The sequence below is a fragment of the Bubalus bubalis genome, chromosome 11 (genome assembly GCF_019923935.1).
Source record: "Bubalus bubalis isolate 160015118507 breed Murrah chromosome 11, NDDB_SH_1, whole genome shotgun sequence".
NCBI classification, from domain to species: Eukaryota; Metazoa; Chordata; class Mammalia; order Artiodactyla; family Bovidae; genus Bubalus; species Bubalus bubalis.
In genome coordinates, this window is record NC_059167.1 from 44,977,842 (window position 1) to 45,003,274 (window position 25,433).

General features: G+C 37.6%; 1 protein-coding gene across 6 annotated transcripts in view; it reads left to right on the plus strand.

Annotated features, from left to right (window-relative positions):
* MAPK6 (mitogen-activated protein kinase 6) overlaps positions 1-21,495 on the plus strand; it is a 34,139-nt gene extending 12,644 nt beyond the window's left edge. For 4 of the 6 annotated variants that reach the window (XM_006065960.4, XM_006065962.4, XM_025295599.3 and 1 more), the window contains exons 2-6: positions 8,095-9,283; positions 10,679-10,823; positions 13,912-14,076; positions 17,925-18,126; positions 19,133-21,495. In XM_006065960.4, the coding sequence (XP_006066022.1) occupies positions 8,729-9,283; positions 10,679-10,823; positions 13,912-14,076; positions 17,925-18,126; positions 19,133-20,234 (2,169 nt within the window). In that variant the 5' untranslated portion in view covers positions 8,095-8,728 and the 3' untranslated portion in view covers positions 20,235-21,495. Of the gene's footprint in view, positions 1-7,460; positions 7,485-8,094; positions 9,284-10,678; positions 10,829-13,911; positions 14,077-17,924; positions 18,127-19,132 lie in introns of those variants that run through there. The other 2 variants (XM_025295600.3, XM_025295602.2) reach the window with 2 other exon arrangements.
* Positions 21,496-25,433: the final 3,938 nt, after the last annotated feature.

Genomic DNA, 25,433 nt, shown 5'->3' on the forward strand with positions numbered 1-25,433 from the left:
GTCTTCGTTGCGGCTCACGGTCTCTAGAACTCAGGCTCAATCGTTATGATGCCTGGGCTTCATTGCTCCATAGCATGTGGAATCTTCTGGGACCAGGGATTAAACCTGTGTCCCCTGCATTGGAAGGTGGATGCTTAACCACTCGACCATCAGGGAAGTTCCTACTTACACTATTTTCTATCTTACAAGCTTTCTTGTTTAGGTTTGGAGAAAATGAGAAACAAAGGAGAAAAGATATTCCAGAAAAGCTATATGCCATTCTGAATAATTTTTTTAAAAAATTGGGCACACTCTTAAGTAAGCGTGTGATTGTCTCCATTTGGTGGGGGTCCAGACATGTTTTCTGTGGCCTTGCGCAGTGGGACCGTCTTCAGACCCTCACCAGGGTTAGCTCAGAGGTGACAGCTGTTGTATTTGATGCCAGTGTGGAAAGCTGTGGTGCTTTCAGATTCTCCTAACGGGGATAAAGGACAGTACAATCAGAGAGCGCTGGCATGATCTTCCGTATCTTCACAATACCTACCTGCTAGGCTAGCAGGACTTTTTACAGAGTCCTGCTCATCTGGTTATATAGGGCACTGCTTCAGTGGTGCAGTCCCTCTCCACTACCTCAGCAAAACAAACTAGGAGCTATAACAGAGCTAACGTTTTTCCGTTTCTCCAGTCCAACTGGGTGGAAATCAGTTGCTTTCTTCGTGTGTTGGCAGACCTATATGTTCACCATAGGGTGAGGCTCCTGGGCTAATGCCTGGAAAGGAAAGCACCATATCTGGAGTCATCACTGATGTTCCCACATGGTAGGTCAGAATGTGATCAAATTCTGAAAAAATTGAGGGTAGAGCTTGTGTTCTCCAAAGCTTTCTCCTACCAAGTAGAATATGTTATTTACATTAATTCTTAAATTCAATAGTGTCTAAGGTGCCTACCATTAGGAACTATGCTCAGAAAATGTCAGTAAAGGTACTTAGTCCCAAACCTTTAAAAATAGAACTGCAGCAAGGGGGAAGGGAGTGGTGCCCTAGAAAATGAAGATTAGAGGATTTGAAGATTAGAGGGTAGGTTAAATGAGATTGGGGATGGATGGCAAAAGACAAAGGGAGGAAAATGCTATAGAAAAGAGAAAGCAAGCCTAGTGGACAGAGAGAAGTCTACTACAATGGAATCTACTGCAGTGGAATACAATGCTCTAGGAGTACGTGCTCCATGAGGCTTTTTTTTTTTTTTTTAAACTATTTTGATCCCTTCTATACCTTAATGCCTAAGACAGTGCCTGGCATTTGATAAGCACTGAAGGTTTTGTTGAATAAAAATGTAGTGGATGGATGGAAGAATTGAAACAAACAGTGAAAGCTCTTAAAAACTGCTTCTGGGCCATTTTGGGATGGCATTTCCCTACTGCGTTGAAGTTGGTGTCACCGTGTGACCTGCTTTGGTCAGTAAAATATGAGTAGAAATGAAGTATATGATTTGTTGGATGAAGGTTTACGAATCAGTGGGGCAGCCCAGGTGGATCAGTGGTAAAGATCCTGCCTCCCAGTACAGGAAATGCGGGTTCCATCCCTGGGTCAGGAAGATCCCCTGGAGGACATGGCAGCCCACTTCAGTGTTCTTGCCAGGATAATCCTTAAGACAGAAGAGCCTGGCGGGCTACAGTCCATGGAGTTGTGAGCAGTTGGACATGACTGAGCACGCACGACGTTACATATCAGTGAGATATTCTCATTTCTTTCCCTCTGGCACATTGACTGGCTGTGATAGAGGTGGTATAGCTCCTTCAGGAGTTTGGATAACAGCTGTTTCACTTGTTGCATGAGCCAGATTTAAAAGGTCTTTTTACTCACTGAGGTTTGGGGGTTATTTGTTACTGTAACACTGTATAAGCTGTCTCTCGACTACTATAGAAATTTGTATTCATTTTTGTTTGGTTGGAATCATTAGATTTCCAAAGGTACGTGAAGAAGAAGGCTGCCCAAGTGTCTTCTGCTTATATATTTGCCCCAGTGTTTCCTTGCCATTGGTTAGGAGAAGAGTCTTAGAAATGACGGCTCTGGCAGGAGGAAGATAGGAAGGGGTTGAAGGGTTATTATAATTATTTTAAATTTTCCAGCCATAAATTTGTAGATGGGATTGTGTTTAATGTTTTATGTTAAATGTTTAATGTTAATTTTATAGCAATTTCAATCACAGTTCCACCATTCTGGGCGTCCTAATATATTAAGTGGGAGCAAAACCTAGTCAGGTTAGAAAACTTGTACTGTGCTTTCATAGGTCATAGACTTTTAGAATTGGAAGGGTATGCCTAGCCGCTGTTAACGAAGAAGGCAATGGCACCCCACTCCAGTACTCTTCCCTGGAAAATCCCATGGACGGAGGAGCTTGGTGGGCTGCAGTCCATGGGGTCGCTAAGAGTCGGACACGACTGAGCGACTTCACTTTCACTTTAGAGATCGTGTGACTAGTTTATCTAATCTGTAAAGTTCTGATATTCCAATGTGAGTACCTAGAGTAAATAGCAACTAGATATGAGCATCAAAATAAACATATGACGTTTATCTTATAATGGCCTTTTAAATGGTTGAAGTGCCTAATGTTAAAATGCATTTAGGCAAAGGTTCAGACAATTTAAGAACAGAAGTTAGGACTAGAAGAGAAGTTTTTAAAAAACTGGTTACTTTGTTAGAAGCCATGTAAGCATCCATCTTTGAAAGTCTGTCTCTGTAGCTAATGGTAGTTACTATAGCAGGCAAAAGCCCCTTAGGCTTTGATGCTTAAGTGTTAAGGTCCTTCCTCTCACACCGAGTTCCTGAGATGATTCACTGACACTGGTTTGCACTTTGGACCTCCTTGAGGCGCACATCCTGAGAGGGGTCCCTGATAACTGAGGGCTACCCTGCATTAGGAGTAAGAGCTTTGTCAGGAATGTGTGTAAGCAAGCAGTTAAGCTGTAGTCTTTGGCTTTCTCTGCCCTAGGAGCTTAGTAGCTTTGATGAGAGCTTGAGAACATGATCTTAGGGAAGGGTGAATTTGCTATAACAACCTCTCTCTGTGCCAGGGTTAGGAAACAGTCCTAGGTGAATGTAAGTAGAGCTCAACCTTTCCCTTCTCTCCAAAAGAGTAACTGAGCTTTGGCTGAGATGTGAGGCTGACTTAATGCCAGTTAACTCAGGTTACTCGGTTGACCCTGGAGAAGAGCTAAATAGGCAAGAGCTGGTGAGCGGTGGGGGTAAGTGAGTGAGTGAGTGTGATCAGGCCAGATGACCCAAGTCAGCATTTAACCTGAGAAGCAGCAGAATAGAAGATGGAAGAGAATATCAGGCAAGTAACCTTTATATTTAAGGCCCTCACCTCAAACTTGTACTTGCTGACACTGACCAAGTTGTTCATGGATAAGAAGGGAAAGAAAATCGAATTTCTGTAGAACGTGGAAATGAGGCTGCTGCTGCTGCTGCTAAGTCACTTCAGTTGTGTTCAACTCTGTGCGACCCCATAGACGGCAGCCCACCAGGCTCCCCCCATCCCTGGGATTCTCCAGGCAAGAACACTGGAGTGGGTTGCCATTTCCTTCTCCAATGCATGAAAGCAGAGTGAAGTTATTCTACCATCTTTTTTATTTCTTTCTTTTGTGTTTTATGACTTCATACACTTAGGCCTGACTCAGAGTACCTGCATTTCTCTTGGTGATGGAGTGAGCTAAGTGACAGAAAGCAGGAGGCAATTCAGGGAAGAAAAAGCTCGAGGCAACATTTGTGGCTAATGTAGTTTCAGGGAACTATCTTGTAAATGTTGGAAGCTGGTACTCAGCCTGGCTACTCAGAGAGCTTTTAGCCTGGCTACTCAGAGAGCTTTTACTTCCATGTTATGGTGAATCACTAAAAGAAGACCAAAGAGCCAACTTTATTCTTAAAAATCATTCTCTGCCCTTCATTTTTATTTACCAAATTGTTAAAAACAAAGCAACATCAACTTAGCTAATTAAAACTTAACCAATGATCTCTCTCCAAGCAACACAGTATTAGCACTCAGATTAGTAGGAATGGGAAACATTTGGAGACATAGAAATTAAAAAGGTTGGTGGGAAGGGTCATTTTAAAGTTACTGTCTTGGCTTGGTTTTCCCTTTCCTCCCTTGAAGTGTGTAGAAAGTGCAAAAGGAAGGAGAACTGCAGATCTTGAGTCTGAGCCTTGAACTTTGCTTTTATGAAGTTAAACATGATAGATGGTGGAGAAAATGGTATAAATGAGACATTTCTAGAGGTTGTTGAGGTGGATGGAGGATGCACTGACCAGTAATCTGCTGATCCAGTTTAGTTGCAGTTGCATGCCCGATGACTGCCTGGTGGATGTGAAAGATGGAGGTGATTGGACAAGATCAGGATTTGAAATGTAACTGCTGTAAGGGTCATAGTGATAAGGAAGAAGCTGTTTTCATGGTCACTAAGGAGGAGCATGGGAGGCCTTTGGCTTTTTATGGCTTCCAGGGGCACATATCCTGACTGCTCTAACTAGGTCAGATCACCCAGTGTCTAGGCTCTCACAGCATCCTGTACTGCTTTTTCTCTTCTGCATTCCCTTTTTTCCTATTGTTGTTTGTTTCCAGCTGTACTATAAACTTCATGAGGGCAGGGGTCAAGCCTATTCTTACTTACCATTTTATCTGCAGTGCTTAGGATGCTGACAAGTACGTAACACAATTAGCAAATATTTGCTGAATGGAGGGGACTGAATTGGAAGCATTTACTAGATCCACTTTATCATACAGAGATACGGCATTACCTCTAACTTACTGATTAAGGTGGGCTTACTTTTCAAGCTCCTGGATGAAAAGGTGCTAAAAAGCTTTTGGTCTAACAGATATTGAAGGACTTTGAAGACTACTACTCACAGAGCAGTGAGGCGACTATACAGGCAAGCACTCCCAACCCTTCCTCCGCCACTCCCCCATCCCAGTTTTTTTTATTGGTACAGTCCTCACTGTCTGGTGGAATTACAGTTTAGTTGATATATATTACATTCTTTCTTTAGATTGTGGTCTCATATTTCTGTCAAGTTTGCTCAAGGCTTTCAGTATAGGCATCATCTGAGTCTGTAATGAGAACTCTGTAGCTCTCAGCCTAGGCACAAGCTCTTACCTTCCCTGAAATGAATTTTTACCCATTCTTTACCCCTGTAAATGATGACCAGTGTCTTTGAGATTTCCGAAAGGGCATTCTCATCCTTACATTTGTTTCTGGTCTGTAATGCTTCTTGATCTCACTGAGATTGAAAGGGGGCCGATATGGATGGAGGTCTTGAGTCTTCAATTCATCCTCTGAATGGAGTTTCTACTGTGATACTTTTCTCGTGAATGAGAGTGGTGGTGTTTTAGCGAAGCGTTATTTCTGCTTGTCTCTGATTGCTGTGTTAGTGAACTAGAAGCTTATGAGAGTACTTAGAGGTTTTAGTATTATGTCAAGTCTGTTAAACAGACATAAAAATGTACATTTATCAAAAACTTAAAACTTGACTGAGCTTTAAGGAATTGTCTACATCAGGGCAAGAGGGATCATTTATCTACTTAGTTTCTGAGTTATTCGTATTATCAGTTTCTCTCTCACACAGTTATTTTTCGTTATTTATGGATCTCTCAGAATTGAAGATTTGCTCAGATTGAAGCATATGCTGTTACCTTATTTTTCAGGATCATATATTTTCACATGTGAAGTATATAGAAATATGAATGAAGCAGACAGGGAAATACGGTAGATTCCTCTGTTGTATAGAAGCTTCACCACTGTGAAATAGCTGATGTGTTTGGTCCTAGCAGTTCTTAAGCCACACCTGAAGGTGATTGCAAGTTGTCATGTCTTCAGGTTCAGAATGGACAGCTTTATTTCATTCACTGATAAAGTTTCTCCTGCCTTTAAATAATTATAATTAGCTCTTTGAACCAAGGATTATTGCAGCTGTCCTATTTCCAGTCCTTTCAGAATCATTGGGAAAATAGCATTGTATATGCACCTATACTAGCTTTAAGGTAAAAAGTCAGCAACAGGAAGCCTTTCCATTTAAAGGTCTAGGCTGTATTACATGCTTATAGGCGTGTATTAATACGTTTAAATGAGCTACTGCATTGGTCTCCTAGTTGCTTCTGGAACATGAAACAAATGCTCATCTTAGTGTATTTATTTGTGCCTAATAGCTTTTTGATGTTTTTACTTTTTTCCAATATTTTATGATAAATTTATTTTATTTTGATTTTTTAAAACTTTTTATTTTATATTGGAGCCCCCTCTGTCTATAACAATTACTTCCACATAACATCCTTAAGGCCCACCCACCTCTTTACTTCCTCCCTTAGAGCTTTGCTCCAGTAACACCTTATCAGAGAGACATTTCCTCACTACCCTCTTTGTCTCTTTTTTCTATTTTATTTTTCCATACCACTTATTGCCATCTAATATCTGTTTTGCTTTTTTGTCTGCCTACGTTTCCGCCTATAATATGAACTCTTCATTTACATTCTACCTAACTCTATAACATTCTAATAATTTGTCATACTTCAGTTGTTTTTTAAAAAATAACACATTAAAGATTGGTTGAAGCATGCTGTGTAATCCCCCCACCCCATTCTTGTTTCTTCCTTCATTCCTAAGGTGATTATTATCTTTAATTTGTTATTCATCAATCTTATGTTTTTATACTTTTGCTACATCTGAATGTACCTTAAAATAGCTTTATTTTGCATGTTTATCCACCTGCTATAACTAGTTGCAGCATGCATATTTCTGTATGCAGTTTGCTTTTTAAATTTAGTGTATATTTGATGATTTCTGCCATCTTCATTTTTACTATTATATAGTAGTTCACTGTATGACTATAACTCATTTATTCTTATTGTTGAAAGTTTAGGCTGTTTTTGTTATTTTGCTATTCCAAAAAAAAAAAAAAAAAAAAAATGAACATCTGTATATCCATTTGCAAGCACTTCTCTAGGGAATTTTCCTTGAAGAAAAATTGCCAAGTCATAGGTATGATATTTATTTATTTACTTATGTATCTACTTAATGCCAAATTGTTTTTTGATGTTCTTACTCTTTCCCAATATTTTATGATAACTTTATTTTGTTTAATTTTTTATTAACTTTTTATTTTAAATTGGAGTATAACTGATTAATAACGATGTGATAGTTTAAGGTAGACAGCAAAGGGACTCAGCCATACATGTACATGTATCCATTCTCCCCTAAACTCTCCCCTCCTATCCTGGCTGCCACATAATGTTGAGCTGAGTTCTCTGTGCTGTACAGTGGGTCCTTGTTGGTTATCCATTTTAATTATAACATTTTGTATACATATTAATCCCAAACTCCCTAACTGTCCCTTGTAAACTCTCACCATTTTTGTAGGAAAGTTCCTGTTTCTCCACATTCCTCTCCAGACTTGATATTTGCAGTTGAGACAGTTCATTCAAACTATTTTTCCAATCTGAAATATCATCTTCATGAAGTAATTTGATATTTTTGATCATCAGTGAAGTTAAACATTTCATAGGCTTTATTCATAGGTTCATTCACTGTTTAAGTTCACCCCTTTGTAAGTGAGTTCACCTTGTAAGTTTAAGAGCATATTTGGCAAATTTCTTATTTGTACTGCTACATTTTTGTTCATTAGGTATTGTCAGGCATTAACTCTGTCAAGCGGAGTTAATAAAGAAACATGCCCTTTAATGAACTAACACTTTAAGTTATTATGTATGTATTTTTAGAAAAATGTTGCAAATGCTTTACTGAAAAATTCTAAAGAATTCTGTAAAAATATTATGAACTTTTCCTTTGCTCATTGGCATTTAAGGAATTATACAGCCTAATGACCTGGATAATACAAAGAATCTAGTATGGTGAGGTCTGGAGCCTGAGTCAACACATGTGAATTGCTTACAACATAGGTAGCTATTTTTGATTGAGGGTAAGCTTTCCATTTAGTGACGTATGTAAGTTTAATACACCACCAGTGGTAGCTTATAGCTAAATGCCCAGTTTGTGTCATTTTATAAAGTTGATTAAAAGAGCATTTCCTGCAGTGGTGACTCTTTTCCTTCTTTTTTCTCATCCTCCAGGTTGTATCAGAGTAAGATGGACGGTAGCTTTGATTGTGATTGTGGTGAGCTGGAGCCACCTGATCACTAACAAAAGACATCTTCTGTTAACCAACAGCCGCCAGGGCTTCCTGTTGAAATATACAGCAACAGAGGAAGAAAAGAAGCAAAACGGAAATAGCGCTTACCAGCACCTTAGAATGATGCTGCTCAGGACCAGTCCAACACTGAATGTATCTGCACTGTGAGGAGAATGTTCATAGAAGCCTGTTGTGTGCATATTTATTCACATTTTTGTTAAATGTTAAATCCTTCAGCACAGTAAATCTGAGTGCATAGTATGTCATTTCATTCCGTTTGAGTTTCTTGAGTGTTTTCTTTAAATGTCTGCAGAGTTGCTGTCCCTTTCTTGAACTATGAGTACTGCAATCTTTTTAATTCTCAGTATGAGTAGAGCTTTTTGAGCTTTAAATCTAAGGGGAACTCAACAGGCCTGGTTGGCATATGCAATGAGCATCAAGAAACCATCTTGCTGTGGACGCAGAATTATTTTTTTCTCCCTTTTTAAAAGATCTTTCCTTTTGATGCCAGTTTTCTTCCTTGTTCACACAAGTTCAACAATTTGAAAGGAAAAGCCAATAGTAAGGGTTTAAAAATGGCAGAGAAATTTGAAAGTCTCATGAACATTCATGGTTTTGATCTGGGCTCTAGGTATATGGACTTAAAACCATTGGGTTGTGGAGGCAATGGCTTGGTTTTTTCTGCTGTAGACAATGACTGTGACAAAAGAGTAGCCATCAAGAAAATTGTCCTTACTGATCCCCAGAGTGTCAAACATGCTCTACGCGAAATCAAAATTATTAGAAGACTTGACCACGATAACATTGTGAAGGTGTTTGAAATTCTTGGTCCTAGTGGAAGCCAGTTAACAGATGACGTGGGCTCTCTTACCGAACTGAGCAGTGTTTACATTGTTCAGGAATACATGGAGACAGACTTGGCTAATGTGCTGGAGCAGGGCCCTTTACTGGAAGAGCACGCCAGGCTTTTCATGTATCAGCTGCTGCGTGGGCTCAAATACATTCACTCAGCAAACGTGCTGCACAGAGATCTCAAACCAGCTAATCTTTTCATTAATACTGAAGACTTGGTGCTGAAGATAGGTGACTTTGGTCTTGCACGGATCATGGATCCCCATTATTCCCATAAGGTACGTGGAAAGTCAGTTGAGGCAGACCTCTAAATTGATACACATCATCAGAAACAGGTGCTTGTAATTTCCTTTGTGTGTTGTGGCAGAATTTGTAGTTAATTGTATTAAACTTTGCATACTACCTTTTTTCCATTCACAGTCTCCCTGTGTTTGAAGTGAAGGTGGAACGGGATCCTAGTTAAATACAAATTCTGGTTATTTGTAATAACTGAAACTCTCTCTTACTTAAAAGTAGGATATATCATGTGTTTAGGGCAGAAGGTTGCTGTTTCAATTTTTACTTTTTTTTGTTTGTTTGGATATACTCTTCTGTTATGCTTTGTTTAGCAAACTTAGTTTGAAATCTAAATTTGCACAAACATAAAGTAGGCAATAAGAATAGGCAGAAGAATTCATGGTAACTTTGCCTTAAATAAAATTTGCTTTTGTATAGGAAATTAATGATATTTTTTGAGCTGAACTCTTTAGTTTTAGTTTTTTAGTTTTCAAATGAAATCATATATGGCACTGTGATGTTTAAAATGTAAAAATGGAGCTGTTTTGGTATAAACCATCCCTGGGAAGCCTGCTTGCTTGGCTTCCCATAGCACACATCTAAGACACATCTTGGTATTTGCATGTATCATCTCACATTGAGTATAACTTAACTTTAAAAAAACTTCAGGATCAAAATTGAGTACCAAAATGAAATGGATGACCACATCTTTATGGATAACAGTGAAGTATTGTGGATAGAACACTGAACTAGGAGTTACACTATCTAAAATTGAGTTCCATTTCTACATCCAGCTAAACTATATTACCTGCAGACTCCTTAACCTGAGTGTTAATATCTACCTTCATATTTTCTCAGCATTATTTTTAGAGTGAAACAAGGCAACATATGTTTAACTGTTTTTGTCAAATACTTCATAAATAAAAAGTAGTGAAATTGATTAGGAATGGCGTGTGCAGTATAGCCAGATCCCCTGGGTTGTCAGTAAGGAGGTTGGCATTGCTTTATGAATAGCTCACCTTTGGTACTCTTTCCTGACTTTTCACTCATTGATTTAAAGCATACCTACTTCATTGTTGACTTGAAGTGATAAATAGCTTCTCTTCTCAAACCTGTTGTGAATATGTGCCCTAGAATTAACACTAAATTCTTATAGTATTCTTTGGTCAGAATACTTCATGAGAATATCATGTTATAGATGATATGTTACAGGGGGAGTTTAATCTCCATACAGCCTCAGAAGTGCAAGAGCCTTGAAAATAGCCATAGAAACCACTAGTCCTGTTTAAGGATTTTACAGTTACAGTTTGTTTTTAGATTAAGGGCTCTTTAATGAATCATGTTTTATGTACTGTTTTTCAGCTAAAGTAAAAAGTATATTTTTGTTTCTTTTTCAGGGTCATCTTTCTGAAGGATTGGTTACTAAATGGTACAGATCTCCACGTCTTTTACTTTCTCCTAATAATTATACTAAAGCCATTGACATGTGGGCTGCAGGCTGCATCTTTGCTGAAATGCTGACTGGTAAAACCCTCTTTGCAGGTTAGAAATTTTAAAATAAATGGGAAAATTATCCCAAGGAGAAATAATTTCATATATTTCTATGAATCAAGATTTATGTAAGATTTAAACCAATTTATTATAGTCTAAACTATTAAAATGAAAATATAAAATGGTATTTTAAAGATTGAGAACACTTACATATTTACTGGATTGTTCAGTAAAGTTAGTCTGAATTCTAGTGTTTCTTTTGTATATATCTTTATTTCTTAAATATAATTTCCTATTTTATAGATCAATATTTGTTGGTTGTTTTTGTTAAATGATACCTGTGTTACCTGATTCTGTAAGTGTTTGTCACTTCCTGGTGAAATTTTTTTAGCTATTGTTGTAAATTCAGTAATTCTTTCTTTGTCTCCTATCAACCCTGTTGCTTGAACTGCCATATCCTGTTGGCCTGACTGATGTGATATTTCAGAAACAACCAGTTTTATAATGAGTTTGGTGCTATGAGGGAATCTAAAAAAGTGCATGAGAAAGTTTTGAGTTAAGGTGGATTAAAATAAAAACCTCTAAATAAAACAATTTTTTATCTTAAACCTTTGTACACTTTAAACACTTAATTAAACAGAAATGTTTATGAAATGATTTGAAAGACTCAGTTGTAGTTCCCTTCTAAAAACCTTTTCAGTAGGTTTGTGAACCATTCAGTAAAAGCAGCATGAGGGAAATCTATTGGTTAGGATAGGCCTCATATTAATAGCAATAAAAGGCAAGGCCTAAGCATTCATTGGAAATCTGTGTATTTTTAACCTATAGTAAGTGCCCTAGCCTTATTTTTTGGTCTTACTCAGTATCTCCACTTAGATGTTTAATGGCATCTCAAATTTAACTTATCCAAAACTGACCTCCTGATATCTCTCCCTCATACTTCCTCTTTCTGCTGTCTTCCTCATCTTAGTAAACCAGACCCACTTCTTAGTTGCTCAGGCCAAAATCTTGGCATCATCTTTCACTTTTCTCCTTACAGGTCTTATGGGCTGTTTCTTTAAAGTATATCTTGAATCTTACTGCTAGTATCTCTTTCACTACTTTCATCCTCCCAGTCCAGGAAGCTATTCTGCCTCTCCTGGCCTAACACATGATCTCCTAACTGGCTTTCCTGCTTTAACTCTTCTTGTCTGTGGTCTAGTTACCACATAACCACATAGTAATTCTCTGAAAACACAGCTCATGGCATTTCTCTGTTCAAAACTCTGTAATGGTTTCTTATCTAATTCAGAATGATATAAACTCTCAGTGTTCTGGTACCACTGGGCTCATCTCCTGTCACTTTCCTGAGTCACTGTACTTCAGCTACACTTGCCTAATTGTTGTTTCTTGTACACACCAAGCCCACTGTCTCCTCTAGGCCTTTGGGCCCTTTCTCATCTTCCTGGAACTCCCTTCCTCTTTATGAATGTATGGTGTATTACCTAACTTCCTTGTCAGCTTCTCAGTGAGGCCTTCCTTGATCATAAGGAAGATACGGTCATAACAACCAAGGGGTTTTTAATTTAAATTAACCCTACTCCTAACAGCGCTCTCTGTCCCGCTTCAGTTCAGTTCAGTTGCTTAGTCGTGTCTGACTTTTTGTGACCCCATGAATTGCAGCACGCCAGGCCTCCCTGTGCATCACCAACTCCTGGAGTTCACTCAGATTCACGTCCATTGAGTTGGTGATGCCATCCAGCCATCTCATCATCTGTCGTCCCCTTCTCCTCCTGCCCCCAGTCCCTCCCATCATCAAAGTCTTTTCCAATGAGTCAACTCTTCGCATGAGGTGGCCAAAGTATTGGAGTTTCAGCTTTAGCATCATTCCTTCCAAAGAAATCCCAGGACTGATCTCTTTCAGAATGGACTGGTTGGATCCCCTTGCAGTCCAAGGGTCTCTCAAGAGTCTTCTCCAACACCACAGTTCAAAAGCATCAATTCTTCGGCGCTCAGCTTTCTTCACAGTCCAACTCTCACATCCATACATGACCACAGGAAAAACCATAGCCTTGACTAGACAGACCTTTGTGGGCAAAGTAATGTCTCTGCTTTTGAATATGCTATCTAAGTTGGTCATAACTTTCCTTCCAAGGAGTAAGCGTCTCATAATTTCATGGCTGCAGTCACCATCTGCAGTGATTTTGGAGACCAAAAAAATAAAGTCTGACACTGTTTCCACTGTTTACCCATCTATTTCCCATGAAGTGATGGGACCAGATGCCATGATCTTAGTTTTCTGAATGTTGAGCTTCAAGCCAACTTTTTCACTCTGCTCTTTCACTTTCATCAAGAGGCTTTTTAGTTCCTCTTCACTTTCTGTCCCCCTTAGCTTACTCTAATTTTCTTCATTTGTCACTGTTTGATGTAAATGTTTACAGAAGTTGTTATCTGTCTTCATTATACTGTGAGCTCCATGAAGGCAGGCATTTGGTCAGTTTTGTTTCACAGGTGTATTCTAAAGTGCCTTGCTCATGGTAGGCACTCAAGAAAAATTTTGATTGTTGAATGAGTTTCTAGAAATAAGTGGAAAAACAAATGAATGTTTTGTTTTTTAAATATTAGCTGCCCATTTACCCTGAAGTTTCTCCTTTTATTTCTTTAATAGTGGTTCTGAAATGTTAACTGAGCTTAATCCATAACTATAAAACTTTCTGTTTCACTTTCTGCTCTATTTTATTGATAGGGAAATTAAGTCATCACCGTGTTAAATATTCTCCGAGTTATAGTGAGTTAATTAGTATGTATGGTTGAGACTAGAATCTCATCTTTTAAATCTCAGTTTATTGCTTTTTTCAGTACTTTCTGATACCTTAATATGAGGCCAGACTTCAAGTCAATTTCTTACGGAAACAAAGCAGCTAAAACTGAACATATCAATGAGCAGAATTTGTAAAAGATAAGCTTTTTGAGCAGATTGATGATGATGTTCAAAGTAGTGAAATCTGCTGATTAATGATGCAGTTAAAACCATTTTCCTCTTTGATGGTCATTATAGTTCTGTTAGTTTCCTGTAGCTTTAGAATGTTTATTGCCAATAGGTTAAACATTGAGAAATGTGTTTATTAATGTTGTATTTGGTATTTTTTAATTTATCTAGGTGCACATGAACTTGAACAGATGCAGCTGATTTTAGAATCTATTCCTGTTGTCCATGAGGAAGATCGTCAGGAGCTTCTCAGCGTAATTCCAGTTTACATTAGAAATGACATGACTGAGCCACACAAACCTTTAACTCAGCTGCTTCCAGGAATTAGTCGAGAAGGTACTATAACTGAAGAGTAACCATCATGTAATGCTGTGTTTATGTGTGAGCAGGATGTGTGTAGGGAAGCTTTAGCTTTTTATTGTTATAGATGTGGCATTCTCCCAAATAGTCTTTAGACACTCAAGGTACACCTAAAACTTAAGCTCTTGCTTTCCTTTTTATAGCCAAGCACTTAGGCTGGGAATCTTTTCTTTGCTCTGAATAATTTTCCAGATTCCAGTGTACCCCTCTTTCCTGGTTCTGACTCCATGTGCTTTTCCAACTTTTACTTCTGATCATCTCTGCTAGGTGAACATGTTTATCACTGACTCTCACTGAGCTGGAATGGGATTCTCTGAGGGTTAAGTAAGGGTACAAATATAAGTGTGATTTAGATATGAAAGAGGGTATTGTTGAAGGAAAGCAGGGGTTTTAGAGCAAGGAAAAAATGGAGGAAAGATCAAAACTACATATGAACAAACTTGTTACATAAAAGATTGCAGATTGGTGTTAGTAATACTGGGTGCTAAATGTAACAGTTTGTGCAGACTTGAAATTAATAGGAACATGGAGAGAATCAAAACTTCATTGACCATTAAAGCAGTTAATTTCATACATCAGAATGGAGAGATGTATCTTCAGGGTTTGTTGATACAAATAAGATACAAAAGTCAAAATGCTGTAATAGTTATCTGTAATAAGATAACATTTTTTAAAAGAAGAGCATTAGAAATGAAAAATATCTTCCTTAAAAGTTGATTGTATCATACCTTTAAGGATTATTGTACTGTATTTAGCTGTATCCATGCCAGAATTGTGATCCTTTTTTTCTGAATCATAAAGTCAGGGAGATACAGTTTCCTAAACATCTTAAACTTTCTCTTTATATGTTTATTGTTCATATCACCCACTCTGATCATTATGTAGTTAAGGTTAATGTGTATCAAAGTGCTTTAACTTAGCAAGTGTTTTGAGAAATAGGCACTGGATGGCAAAACTGATGACATTGTCTTTTTTCCCCTCAGCTGTGCTTGGAACTCATTATTAAATGCCTGAATGAAAAGGAAGCAACTGTATTTAATTTCAACAGGTTTCATAAGCTTGCTTTTCAGGAATGCTACATTTTTAACCCGTCTTTTAGAGTATCTTTACAGTCAGTAATATATTGCTGACTTTCTGACTCCTGATCTTGTTGTCACTGTCATGATGGCATCCTTGTTCGTAACTGAACAGCAGTCATGTAGCACTTGACTATGCCTCAGAGTTGTCTGTTGGAATTCTTTAAAAAGTGAAGAATGTTAAATCAGAATCCAGAGGTGGGGAGGCAAGCAGGACATGTGTCTGCTCTGCAGGTATGACCCTGCTCAGCCAAGTTGAGAGCGAGTGCTCAGGGATTGGCTTGGAGTCATTGTTGCCATTGCTGAGTCTTATCAAAAGAGGCAAGCTGGTAATACAGAACGTTGCTGTTGAGGCATTTGTAACCTAATTAAATTTGAATCTTCTTTTCCCTTGCCCTCATTAGTCAGCTGTGAACTAACCTGAGTATTTAGTTGGTGCCTGGGATTTATTCATAATGTGTTGAACAAATGTCTTTGATAATAGGTTCATCAAAGTAACCATTGAACAAGGATTCTTGATTTTTTTAAGTGATAGAACTCTGTGTGTGTGTGGGTGCACGCACATACTCATTCATGTTCAACTCTTTGTGACCCCATGGACTGTAGCCCATCAGGCTTCTCTGTCCACGGGATTTTTCAGGCAAGAATACTGCAGTGGGTTGCCATTTTCTACTCCAGGGGATCTTCCCAACCCAGGGATCAAACCTACATCTCTTGCATCTTATGCATTGACAGGCAGATTCTTTACCACTAGTGCCACCTGTACTCGCATACAAATGCAGTGCAGAGTGTTTAAAGTTCCTGAAGCTCAAGACTTGTTACATAGATGTGCTCTGCAAGTTTCTTCTTCATTACCACTGGAATTTTGTTTGGAGGCAGAGTACCTTCTGAGCAATGGGGAACTCTTAGAGTAGTGTATGTTCCTTTCTCACATTCTATTTATGATCTTCAGAGGGAAAAAGCAAACAAGATAAGTACATGTGAATTGACACATTAAAACTACTGGAACCCTGTACTGGTTAGTGTCTTTAAATGGATACCCAATCTTTTAAATTTTCCTTCATAGTTACCTTTTATCCTCCCTTTCTCTATAGTTTACCACTTATTTCTTTGTCTTAGCATACCATTGTAGTAAATAGACTGATCTCTAGAGCAGGGCTATCCAATAGAATTTTCACAATGATGGAAATGTTTTTTATTTGCATACATTTGGGAGTTCAGCCTGACTGTTAGCCCTCCCTTTTCTCCCTGCTATCAGTTTTAGGGAATCTAGAGTATATTCCTCTCATGTAGTTGGATATGTTTCACTCTGTGAATGGCAGTTATGCTGAGTCAACTATCAGTAACTGTGCCTTAGATTGTTGCCTTGAGACACGTGGGGCATTGACTTGCAGAAGAACCAAGAACAGCTTGATGTATCATGAAATCATTTCCTAGGTTAGGGTAATATAGTAGAGGCAGGTGGGGAAAAGTTGGAGCACAGGCAGGAACCTCAGCCCTGGGCCACTGAAGGGTATGAATAACAAGGAGCCTTACCTTTCTTCTCTTTAGTACTTCATTGGACTGATCTGAGGATTGAATGAGATAATGTAGTGAAGCACTTTGTGGAATATAAAGCGCTGTATAAATGTCAGCTACTTTTAATATTAATGAGAGATTGGGAGTTGAGAATAAGGTCCTTTCTAGAGTGCAGCTTAGTTTTAGAGAAGTGCTAACTAGCTTTTCTGTTGAGATAGAAGGCAAGGATCAGTAGATGTGTGACAGACCAGAGTGAAGAAGTAGGGATTGAGATAAATGTGAAGAAGGTTTATCTGCTTAGAACAACGAGAAGATTGAGAGCGTAAAGAAATGGTGAGGAACATTGCTGAGCCATTTCATAGGCCAGTTGAAATGCCACAGTATGTGTGAATCTGTAGAGAGCTTAGATATATATATATATATATATACACACACACACACACACACACACACACACACACACACGATTTTGCATCCAGCTTTTATCAGTACTGTATAACTAGGAAACAGAAAAAGTGGAAGGTGGGAATGGTTCAGAGTTGAAGATGGTGTCACTCGTAAGGCGTTCAAGTGTGTGGTGGTGGTAGGAGGCTGGTGACAGTGATGCAGTCTGAGGTAGTGAAAAGATCTGGGTTTGTGGTAGCTATGCTGTAGCTCTAAAGTGATCAAATGCATTGTGTGATCTGCAGTAGTATGATTGGTGTGAAACAAGTCAAGAAAATTAGTACAACAGCTGGTCAATGAGGTAAGGGGAGCAAAGGGCTTTATATTGAGCACTAAACACTATACATTTCATTTTTACACCTTATACCTATCTCTGTATCCATTCTACACATGAAGAAATGGAAGTTCAGCAAGTTTAACCTCTCCAGTTCCACATAGCTAGTAATCCAGCTAACCTAGTGAGTTGCAGAACTAAAATTAGGACCTATGTATCAGGTTATGCCATATGAAATTGCTGTTTTTTGACTGACAAAAATGAAAATTTCATATGGTTCAACTTCATATATTCCTTTTCCTTTATAATTGGCCATAATATGAGATTGGGATATATTTCAAACACTTACTTTGTTTCTTGGACACATGTCTTTTTAATCAGTGAATCAAGTAAGTTGTTTTGTTTCTCTGACAGAACTTCAATTAACTTACCTTTTAATTGTGTAATCCCTTTTTTTCTTTATGGGTTGGTGGACCTCCAGTACAGTTAAGGTTTTTTTCTTCCTCTTGTAGCACTGGATTTCCTGGAACAAATTTTGACATTCAGCCCCATGGATCGGTTGACAGCAGAAGAAGCGCTTTCCCATCCTTACATGAGCATTTATTCTTTTCCAATGGATGAGCCAATCTCAAGTCATCCTTTTCATATTGAAGATGAAGTTGATGATATTTTGCTTATGGATGAAACTCATAGTCACATTTATAACTGGGAAAGGTAAAACTGACCCTAAATTAGGAAAAGCTTTTGTTTTGAATAAAACATAATTTAGTGAGTTTTATTTTAAATTGTATATGATAAGACAATGTAAAAATCTTAAAAATTTAGAAATGGTCTTTTTGGATTTCTGCTAAACTTATTGCTGTCTTTGAATAGCCTTTATGTAATTTCAATATTGAATAGTTACTGCATAGTATATACATAATGGGAAAAGTTAAATGCTACTTTGGAACAAGAAGTAGTTAATGTTGAAATTAGTTTGTTTATTTGCTGCATTTTTTAACTCCTAAAATATTGAAGTATTTATGATCAAACATATCTGCCAACCATCTACATGAACATCTCTACTATCTATATATAGTTGTTTTCTCACATACCCAGATGTCTTCCAATCTCGACATTTTCTACCATACTTATTAGTTAAGTCATCTGATTTCTTTTCTATTCTCTCCTCTTCAACCGCCACTGTTTTCGCTTGTGTCTTAGTCTGCCTGTACTTGGTTGTAGTGTGGGCACCTTGCTGTAATGTGTCAGTAAGAGGATACCACATTCAGTAACACATTTACATGGAGACTTGTTTTGTTCTGCTCATGGCGATGAGTTCCAGCAAGCCTTCCTCTAGTCTGCTTTATTACCATAGAGTGAAAATCTGTATGGCACCTGATTGAAATTAGGGATCTACATTTTGTGGCCATAAAGGTTTTCTTTTTCCCCCGTGTGTGAAATTATGTTTATAGAAATGTTGAAATTGAACTGTAGACCAGCCAGCCACTCAGATGTTTATGTGCAGTTTATATAATTATATGCTCCATTGCATCATATCACTTTATATAGTAACAGGGCTTACCTATCCATTAAGATTATAAATTCTTATATGACTTAATACTCTTATTATTCCTCTCATAGACCTAGTAAGCATAGTGCTTTGACTCAAAAGGCATGCAGTAAATTTGAAAGTGAAATCATATACCTGGAGTAACACTAATGTATTAATTTTTTTCAGGTACCATGATTGTCAATTTTCAGAGCATGATTGGCCTATACATAACAACTTTGATATTGAGGAAGTTCAGCTAGACCCAAGAGCTCTGTCTGATGTCACTGATGAAGAAGAAGTACAAGTTGATCCTCGAAAATATTTGGATGGAGATCGTGAAAAGTATTTGGAGGATCCTGCTTTTGACACCAGTTACTCTACTGAGCCTTGTTGGCAGTACCCAGATCATCATGAAAACAAATACTGTGATCTGGAGTGTAGCCATACTTGTAACTACAAAACGAGGTCATCATCATATTTAGATAACTTAGTTTGGAGAGAGAGTGAAGTTAATCATTATTATGAACCCAAGCTTATTATAGATCTTTCTAATTGGAAAGAACAAAGCAAAGAAAAATCTGATAAGAAGGGCAAGTCAAAATGTGAAAGGAATGGATTGGTTAAAGCCCAGATAGCTTTAGAGGAAGCATCACAGCAACTGGCTGAAAAAGAAAGGGAAAAGAATCAGGGATTTGACTTTGATTCCTTTATTGCAGGAACTATTCAACTTAGTTCACAACATGAGGCTACTGATGTTGTTGACAAATTAAATGACTTGAATAGCTCAGTGTCCCAATTAGAATTGAAAAGTTTGATATCAAAGTCAATAAGCCGAGAAAAACAGGAAAAAGGAATGGCAAATTTGGCTCAATTAGAAGCATTGTACCAATCTTCTTGGGATAGCCAGTTTGTGGGTGGTGGGGAGGACTGTTTTCTCATAAATCAGTTTTGTTGTGAGGTAAGGAAAGATGAGCAAATTGAAAAGGAAAACACTTATACCAGTTATCTGGACAAGTTTTTTAGCAGGAAAGAAGATACTGAAATGCTAGAAACTGAGCCGGTAGAGGATGGGAAGCTTGGGGAGAGAGGAAATGAGGAAGGATTTCTGAACAGCAGTGGGGAGTTCCTCTTCAACAAGCAGCTTGAATCCATAGGCATCCCACAGTTTCACAGTCCAGTTGGGTCACCACTTAAGTCAATACAGGCCACATTAACACCTTCTGCTATGAAATCTTCCCCTCAGATTCCTCATAAGACATACAGCAGCATTCTGAAACATCTGAACTAAAACACTCAGCAGACATTTCTCTTTGTATTCTTCATGAAATGTGTTTTGTCTTTTTTATTACTAGTGTTTAAGTCTTTTTTTTTTTTTTTTTACTTGAATCAGATGGTGTCATTTAGAAAGGATTTTTTTCTTGGTTTTTAAAATCCAGACTTTTTTTCTACATGTGAGATGGTTTTCATTTTAACTGGCATGTCGTTTGCACACAAAAATAAAGAATAGAGCAAAATAATGCAATGCAGGAGGAGACAAAAGAAATGCACTAAGACAAGTAAAAAACATTCTCTTATAGAACAATGATCTGTTTTACAGGAAACAAAAATCTTGCCTTGAAATTTACACAGTGAGACTGTACATAATTGCATGAAAATATCTATTTTTTTCCTAAAACATTTTTCATTCATGAGTATTTTCAAGTTTTTCATACTGTACACATTTCTTAAAAACACATGATACCAGCAGCAACTGAAAATGAATGCCGAATTTGGTACACATGTGTTATCTACCTCAAGGTAACAAGAGTATGTGGCAAAACATATACCACCCATAGTGCTTCACAATATGCACTTCTATTTAGCCAGCGTTTATTGTAGTAAACTCTTCTTAATGAGATTCACTCACTGTTTATAAATGTTCTGGTATGCATTCTTTATAGTGAAGTGTTACATCACATCTTATTTATTTTAGCAAATCAGTATATTTTCTGTATTTAATTATAAAAAGTTAGTTTTTGAGATTTATTTGCAAATACACTTTTTTCCATTTGGCACTATGGTTTGTTGCCTACTTAGCTGAATATATAATGTCAGCTTATCCTAAGGCTGTCCACGTACTTAATTTACTTAAGTATTCATTTTAAGTAAAGCGCTCACTGTGTATAGGAATTTGTATTTTGGAGGTGCTTGATCTATCTACAAAGAAAAATTAGGAATTACTTTATTATAAAATGCTCCTAGAAGTCTTAATTGTGTTTATTTTTTAAAAAACTGTAATGTTAGACTTGTGTGCATGGAAGTAATTAAGGTACATCATTATTGTAGTTTAAAAGTTGTACATGATAAGACATATTTTGTTTTTACTGTATGTTTTTACTGAATGATCTATTCCCCATCCCAAAGCAAGCATGAATAAAATTAGGTTAAATGTAGCATGTGGCATCGCAGTCTCTTAGAATTTGTCTCATCTATTTTACTTTATGGAATACTGTCTGTATCTTTGGTTATCCTGTTTGAAGAAAAAGGACAAATAAAACATGGCCAGCAAATATGGCTCCTGTTTAACTCTTTGGCTTCCTTGGTAGCTCAGCTACCAGTAAAGAATCCTCCTGCAGTACAGCAGACCCTGGTTCAATTCCTGGGTTGGGATGATCCACTGCAGAAGGGAGAGGCTACCCACTCCAGTGTTCTTGGGCTTCCCTGGTGGCTCAGCTGGTAAAGAATCCACCTGCAATGTGGGAGACCTGGGTTCAATCCCTGGGTCGGAAAGATCACCTGGAGAAGGGAACAGCTGCCTGCTCCAGTATTCTGGCCTGGAAAATGCCATGGATTGTATAGTCCGTGGGGTCGCAAAGAGTCGGACACGACTGAGTGACTTTCACTCTAGGTAATGAAAATGATTACCTAGCTAGAATGAAAATCACTAGCAGAATCTTCTCTAGTTCCACTTTTCAGCATCTTTGAATTGTGGCTACAGTTTAAACTATGTTAGGCTAAAAGACTTAGAAGAAAAAGACTCTCTTTGTCTCCACACAGAAATCTCTTGTTGACTTAACCTCACATATTAAAATGGTAAGGCTTTATAGATTTCAAATCTATTATATAAGATGTGTGTGGAAGCTTTGAACTGTGCGGTTGGAGGATGTATTTGTATTTTAATTGTATTAAATGTATTTGTTCTGCATCATCTTTCCTTTGCTCAAGAACATACCCATTTACCTATCCAAATATGACCATTCTTTGTTTAACTTCACTTTTCCTGTTTGTCTTCCATTCTTGTTTTGTACATTCTCTTAATATCTGGACTTCTGCCTTCCCACTGACCTATTTATTGATTTCATGTGGATTCACAAAGGTTTTAAAGATACATATATTTATAATGAATTCAGTAATTTCAGTGAATATCACTGTTGTGAATTTATATACTCAAATTACCTTAAAAACTTAAGGTCTTAGAGGAGAAGCTTTCAGTTTTTCACATTTGGATATGATGTTACTTGTGGATTTTCATATGTAGCCTTTGCTATGTTGAAGTAATTTCCTTCAGTTCCTATTTTGTTGAGTTTTTTTTTTTTCTTTTAATCATGAGAAAATGTTGAATTTTGTAAAATGCTTTTTCTCTTGAGAGTAATCATGTGGGTTTTGACATCCTGATGATGTGCTATATTACATTTATTTTTTTCCTATATTGAACCAATCTTCTATTCCAGGAATTGCACCTGTCCATAGTTTATAATGGACAGTTTTTATTTTCTTATATACTCGATGGACGTGAGTCTGAGTGAACTCCAGGAGTTAGTGATGGACAGGGAGGCCCGGCATGCTGTGATTCATGGGGTCGCAAAGAGTTGGACACGACTGAGCGACTGAACGGAACTGATACTATATAATTCTTTTAAGATGCAACTGGATTTAGTTGGCTTGTTTTGGGCTTTTTTTTTTTTTTTTTTTTTTTTGAGGATTTTTGTATCTATTCATCAGGCATATTGGTCTGTAGTTTTATTTTCTTTTATCTTTGTCTGATTTTGCTATCAGGATAATGCTGGCCTCATAGAATGAGTTTGGAAGTATTCCCTCTTTAGTTTTTTGGAAGAGTTTCAAAAGGATTGGTATTAATTCTTCTTTAAATGTTAAACTTCTCTATTGAATCTGTCTAGTCCTGGGGTTCCTTTGTTGGGAGGCTTTTGATGATTGATTTAATCTCCACTTCACAATTCATTCTTGTAGGTTGCATATTTCCAGAATTGTATCCATTTCTTCTAGGTTATCCAATTTGTTGGCATAGAGTTGTTCATTATAGTCTCATATGATCCCTTTTTAATTTCTCTTTCATTTCTGATTTATGTTGACTCTCTTATTCTGGCTAAGCATTTATTAAATTTGTTTGTTTTTTCTATATTTCCATTTATTTCTATTCCAGTTTTTATTTTCTTCCTTCTGATAACTGGGTTTAGTTCTTGATAACTGGGTTTAGTTCTTTTTTTGTTTTTTCCCTTGCTCCTTGACGTGTAAAATTAGATTGTTGGTTTGAAGCCTTTTTTTTTTTTTTGGTCTTTTTTTAATGGAATTTATTTTTAGGGAAATTTCAGATTCTCAGCAAAAGTATGCATAAGGTACAAAGAGTTCTGATATATCTACTGTCTCCATATATGTATAATCTTCCCTATTATCACCATCCCCCACCAGAGTGGTACATTGGTAATAATTGATGAACATAGCACTGACACATCAGAGTCAGCCTAAGTCCATAGTTTACCTTAATTAGGGTTAACTCTTGCTATTGTATGTGGGTTTGGACAACTGTATAATGACATGTGTCCACCATTGTATCATTGAGTTATATGTCAAGTGATTCATAGATCTCCATTTCTTTTTGGTCAGTTTATGGAGATTCATTTTGTTTCTTTGGGCCTTGTTTCCCTGTTTATTCATGTGTCTTGTTGTTTTCTTTGTTCTGATTTTTGCATTTGAAAAAACAGGTACCTTTGCCTGCTTTACAGACTGACTTGTACTGGGAAATATCACCAGTCTTGTCAGCTCCAATACTTTGACCACCTGATGCGAAGAGCGGACTCATTTGAAAAGACCCTGATGTTGGAAAAGATTGAAGGCAGGAGGAGAAGGGGACGACAGAGGATGAGATGGTTAGATGGCATCACTGACTCAATGGACATGAGTTTGGGTAAACCCCGGGAGTTGGTGATGGACAGGAAGGCCTGGCGTGCTGCAGTTAATGGGGTCCCAAAGAGTCGGGCACGACTGAGCGACTGAACTGAACTGAACTTCCCAGCTAGAGAAGTTTCTCAAACCTTTTATAGGATTGTGTAATCTCTGTATTTGTATGTATAAACTCCTGCCCGCCCCTCCTCCAACTCTTCATCTCCCAACCAGATTTCTTTTCCAAGGAGTTATAGTCTCTTGCTTTGTCTAGTGCCTGTCTGCGATTGTCTGATACTGCAACAATTCCCTGAGCTCTCTTTTGTTCTCATTGGCCCCCAGGCATTCAAGAATGGTGCTTTGAATCAGGCCAAACTGAAATCAAGTCTCTTGGGCAGCCCCCCCAAAACCTGGAACAGTGGGGGATTGTTCCAGTCTTCTATTTCCCTCCCAAAGGAGGAGCTACAGGGTGGGTGGGCTTTCCCTCCCAAGCAGGAGCTATGCTGGCTTGAGGAGGGGGCTGACATGGTTGAAATAAAACTGCTTTTCAAATTATTCATTTCAGTGTATCTATTCTTGGCTTTGAGATTGTCAACTGGTGTCTGGAGTTCTCATGAAGGCTTTTTGGACCATATGTTGTTAAGTCAGTTTTTCTCTGAGGTAGTGAGGTCTAGGGGTTTCTATTCTGCCATCTTGTCTATGTCCAAAAATAATTTTTAAATGACTGATTATGACTTAGAGGAATGTCCCAGCTGTGGTGCAGCTTTCAGACTTTTGGATGATCTGTGTCATGAGATGAGTCACATCTCTGAACTAATGGCTTGGCATCACGATTTTTAGAGCTACTTCTGAATCTTAGATATTAGGTTTAATTTGGAAATAACAACTTCCCTCCCACACTTCTTTGGTTGGTCTTTAAATAAGATTTCAAGCATGTAGAAAAAGTAGAATTTTTTTTAAAACATACCACTTGCTTTATTAGTTTATCTAATGTCAGTTTGTGTCAGATAAACACCTACAGATAAAACTGAATCCCTCTCAGCCCTCCCACATCTCATTTCCCTGCCTCTGTCCTCACAGGTAGACTCTTTCTGAATTTGGTTTATCATTCTTATGCACAGTTTTTGTGTATGTAATGTTGCATGTTAAAATCATGGCATATTTTTTCAACTTAGGTTTTTCATTCAACGTGTCTGAAGTTGATGTGTGTAGGCCTAATTCCATTTTAATTGCTCTTTTGCAGTGTATCCATTTTTGAAATGACACTTGTTTTTAAAATTTTGCTGCTACAAACACATTTGCAGTGAGAATTCTTGTAAACACATATAAG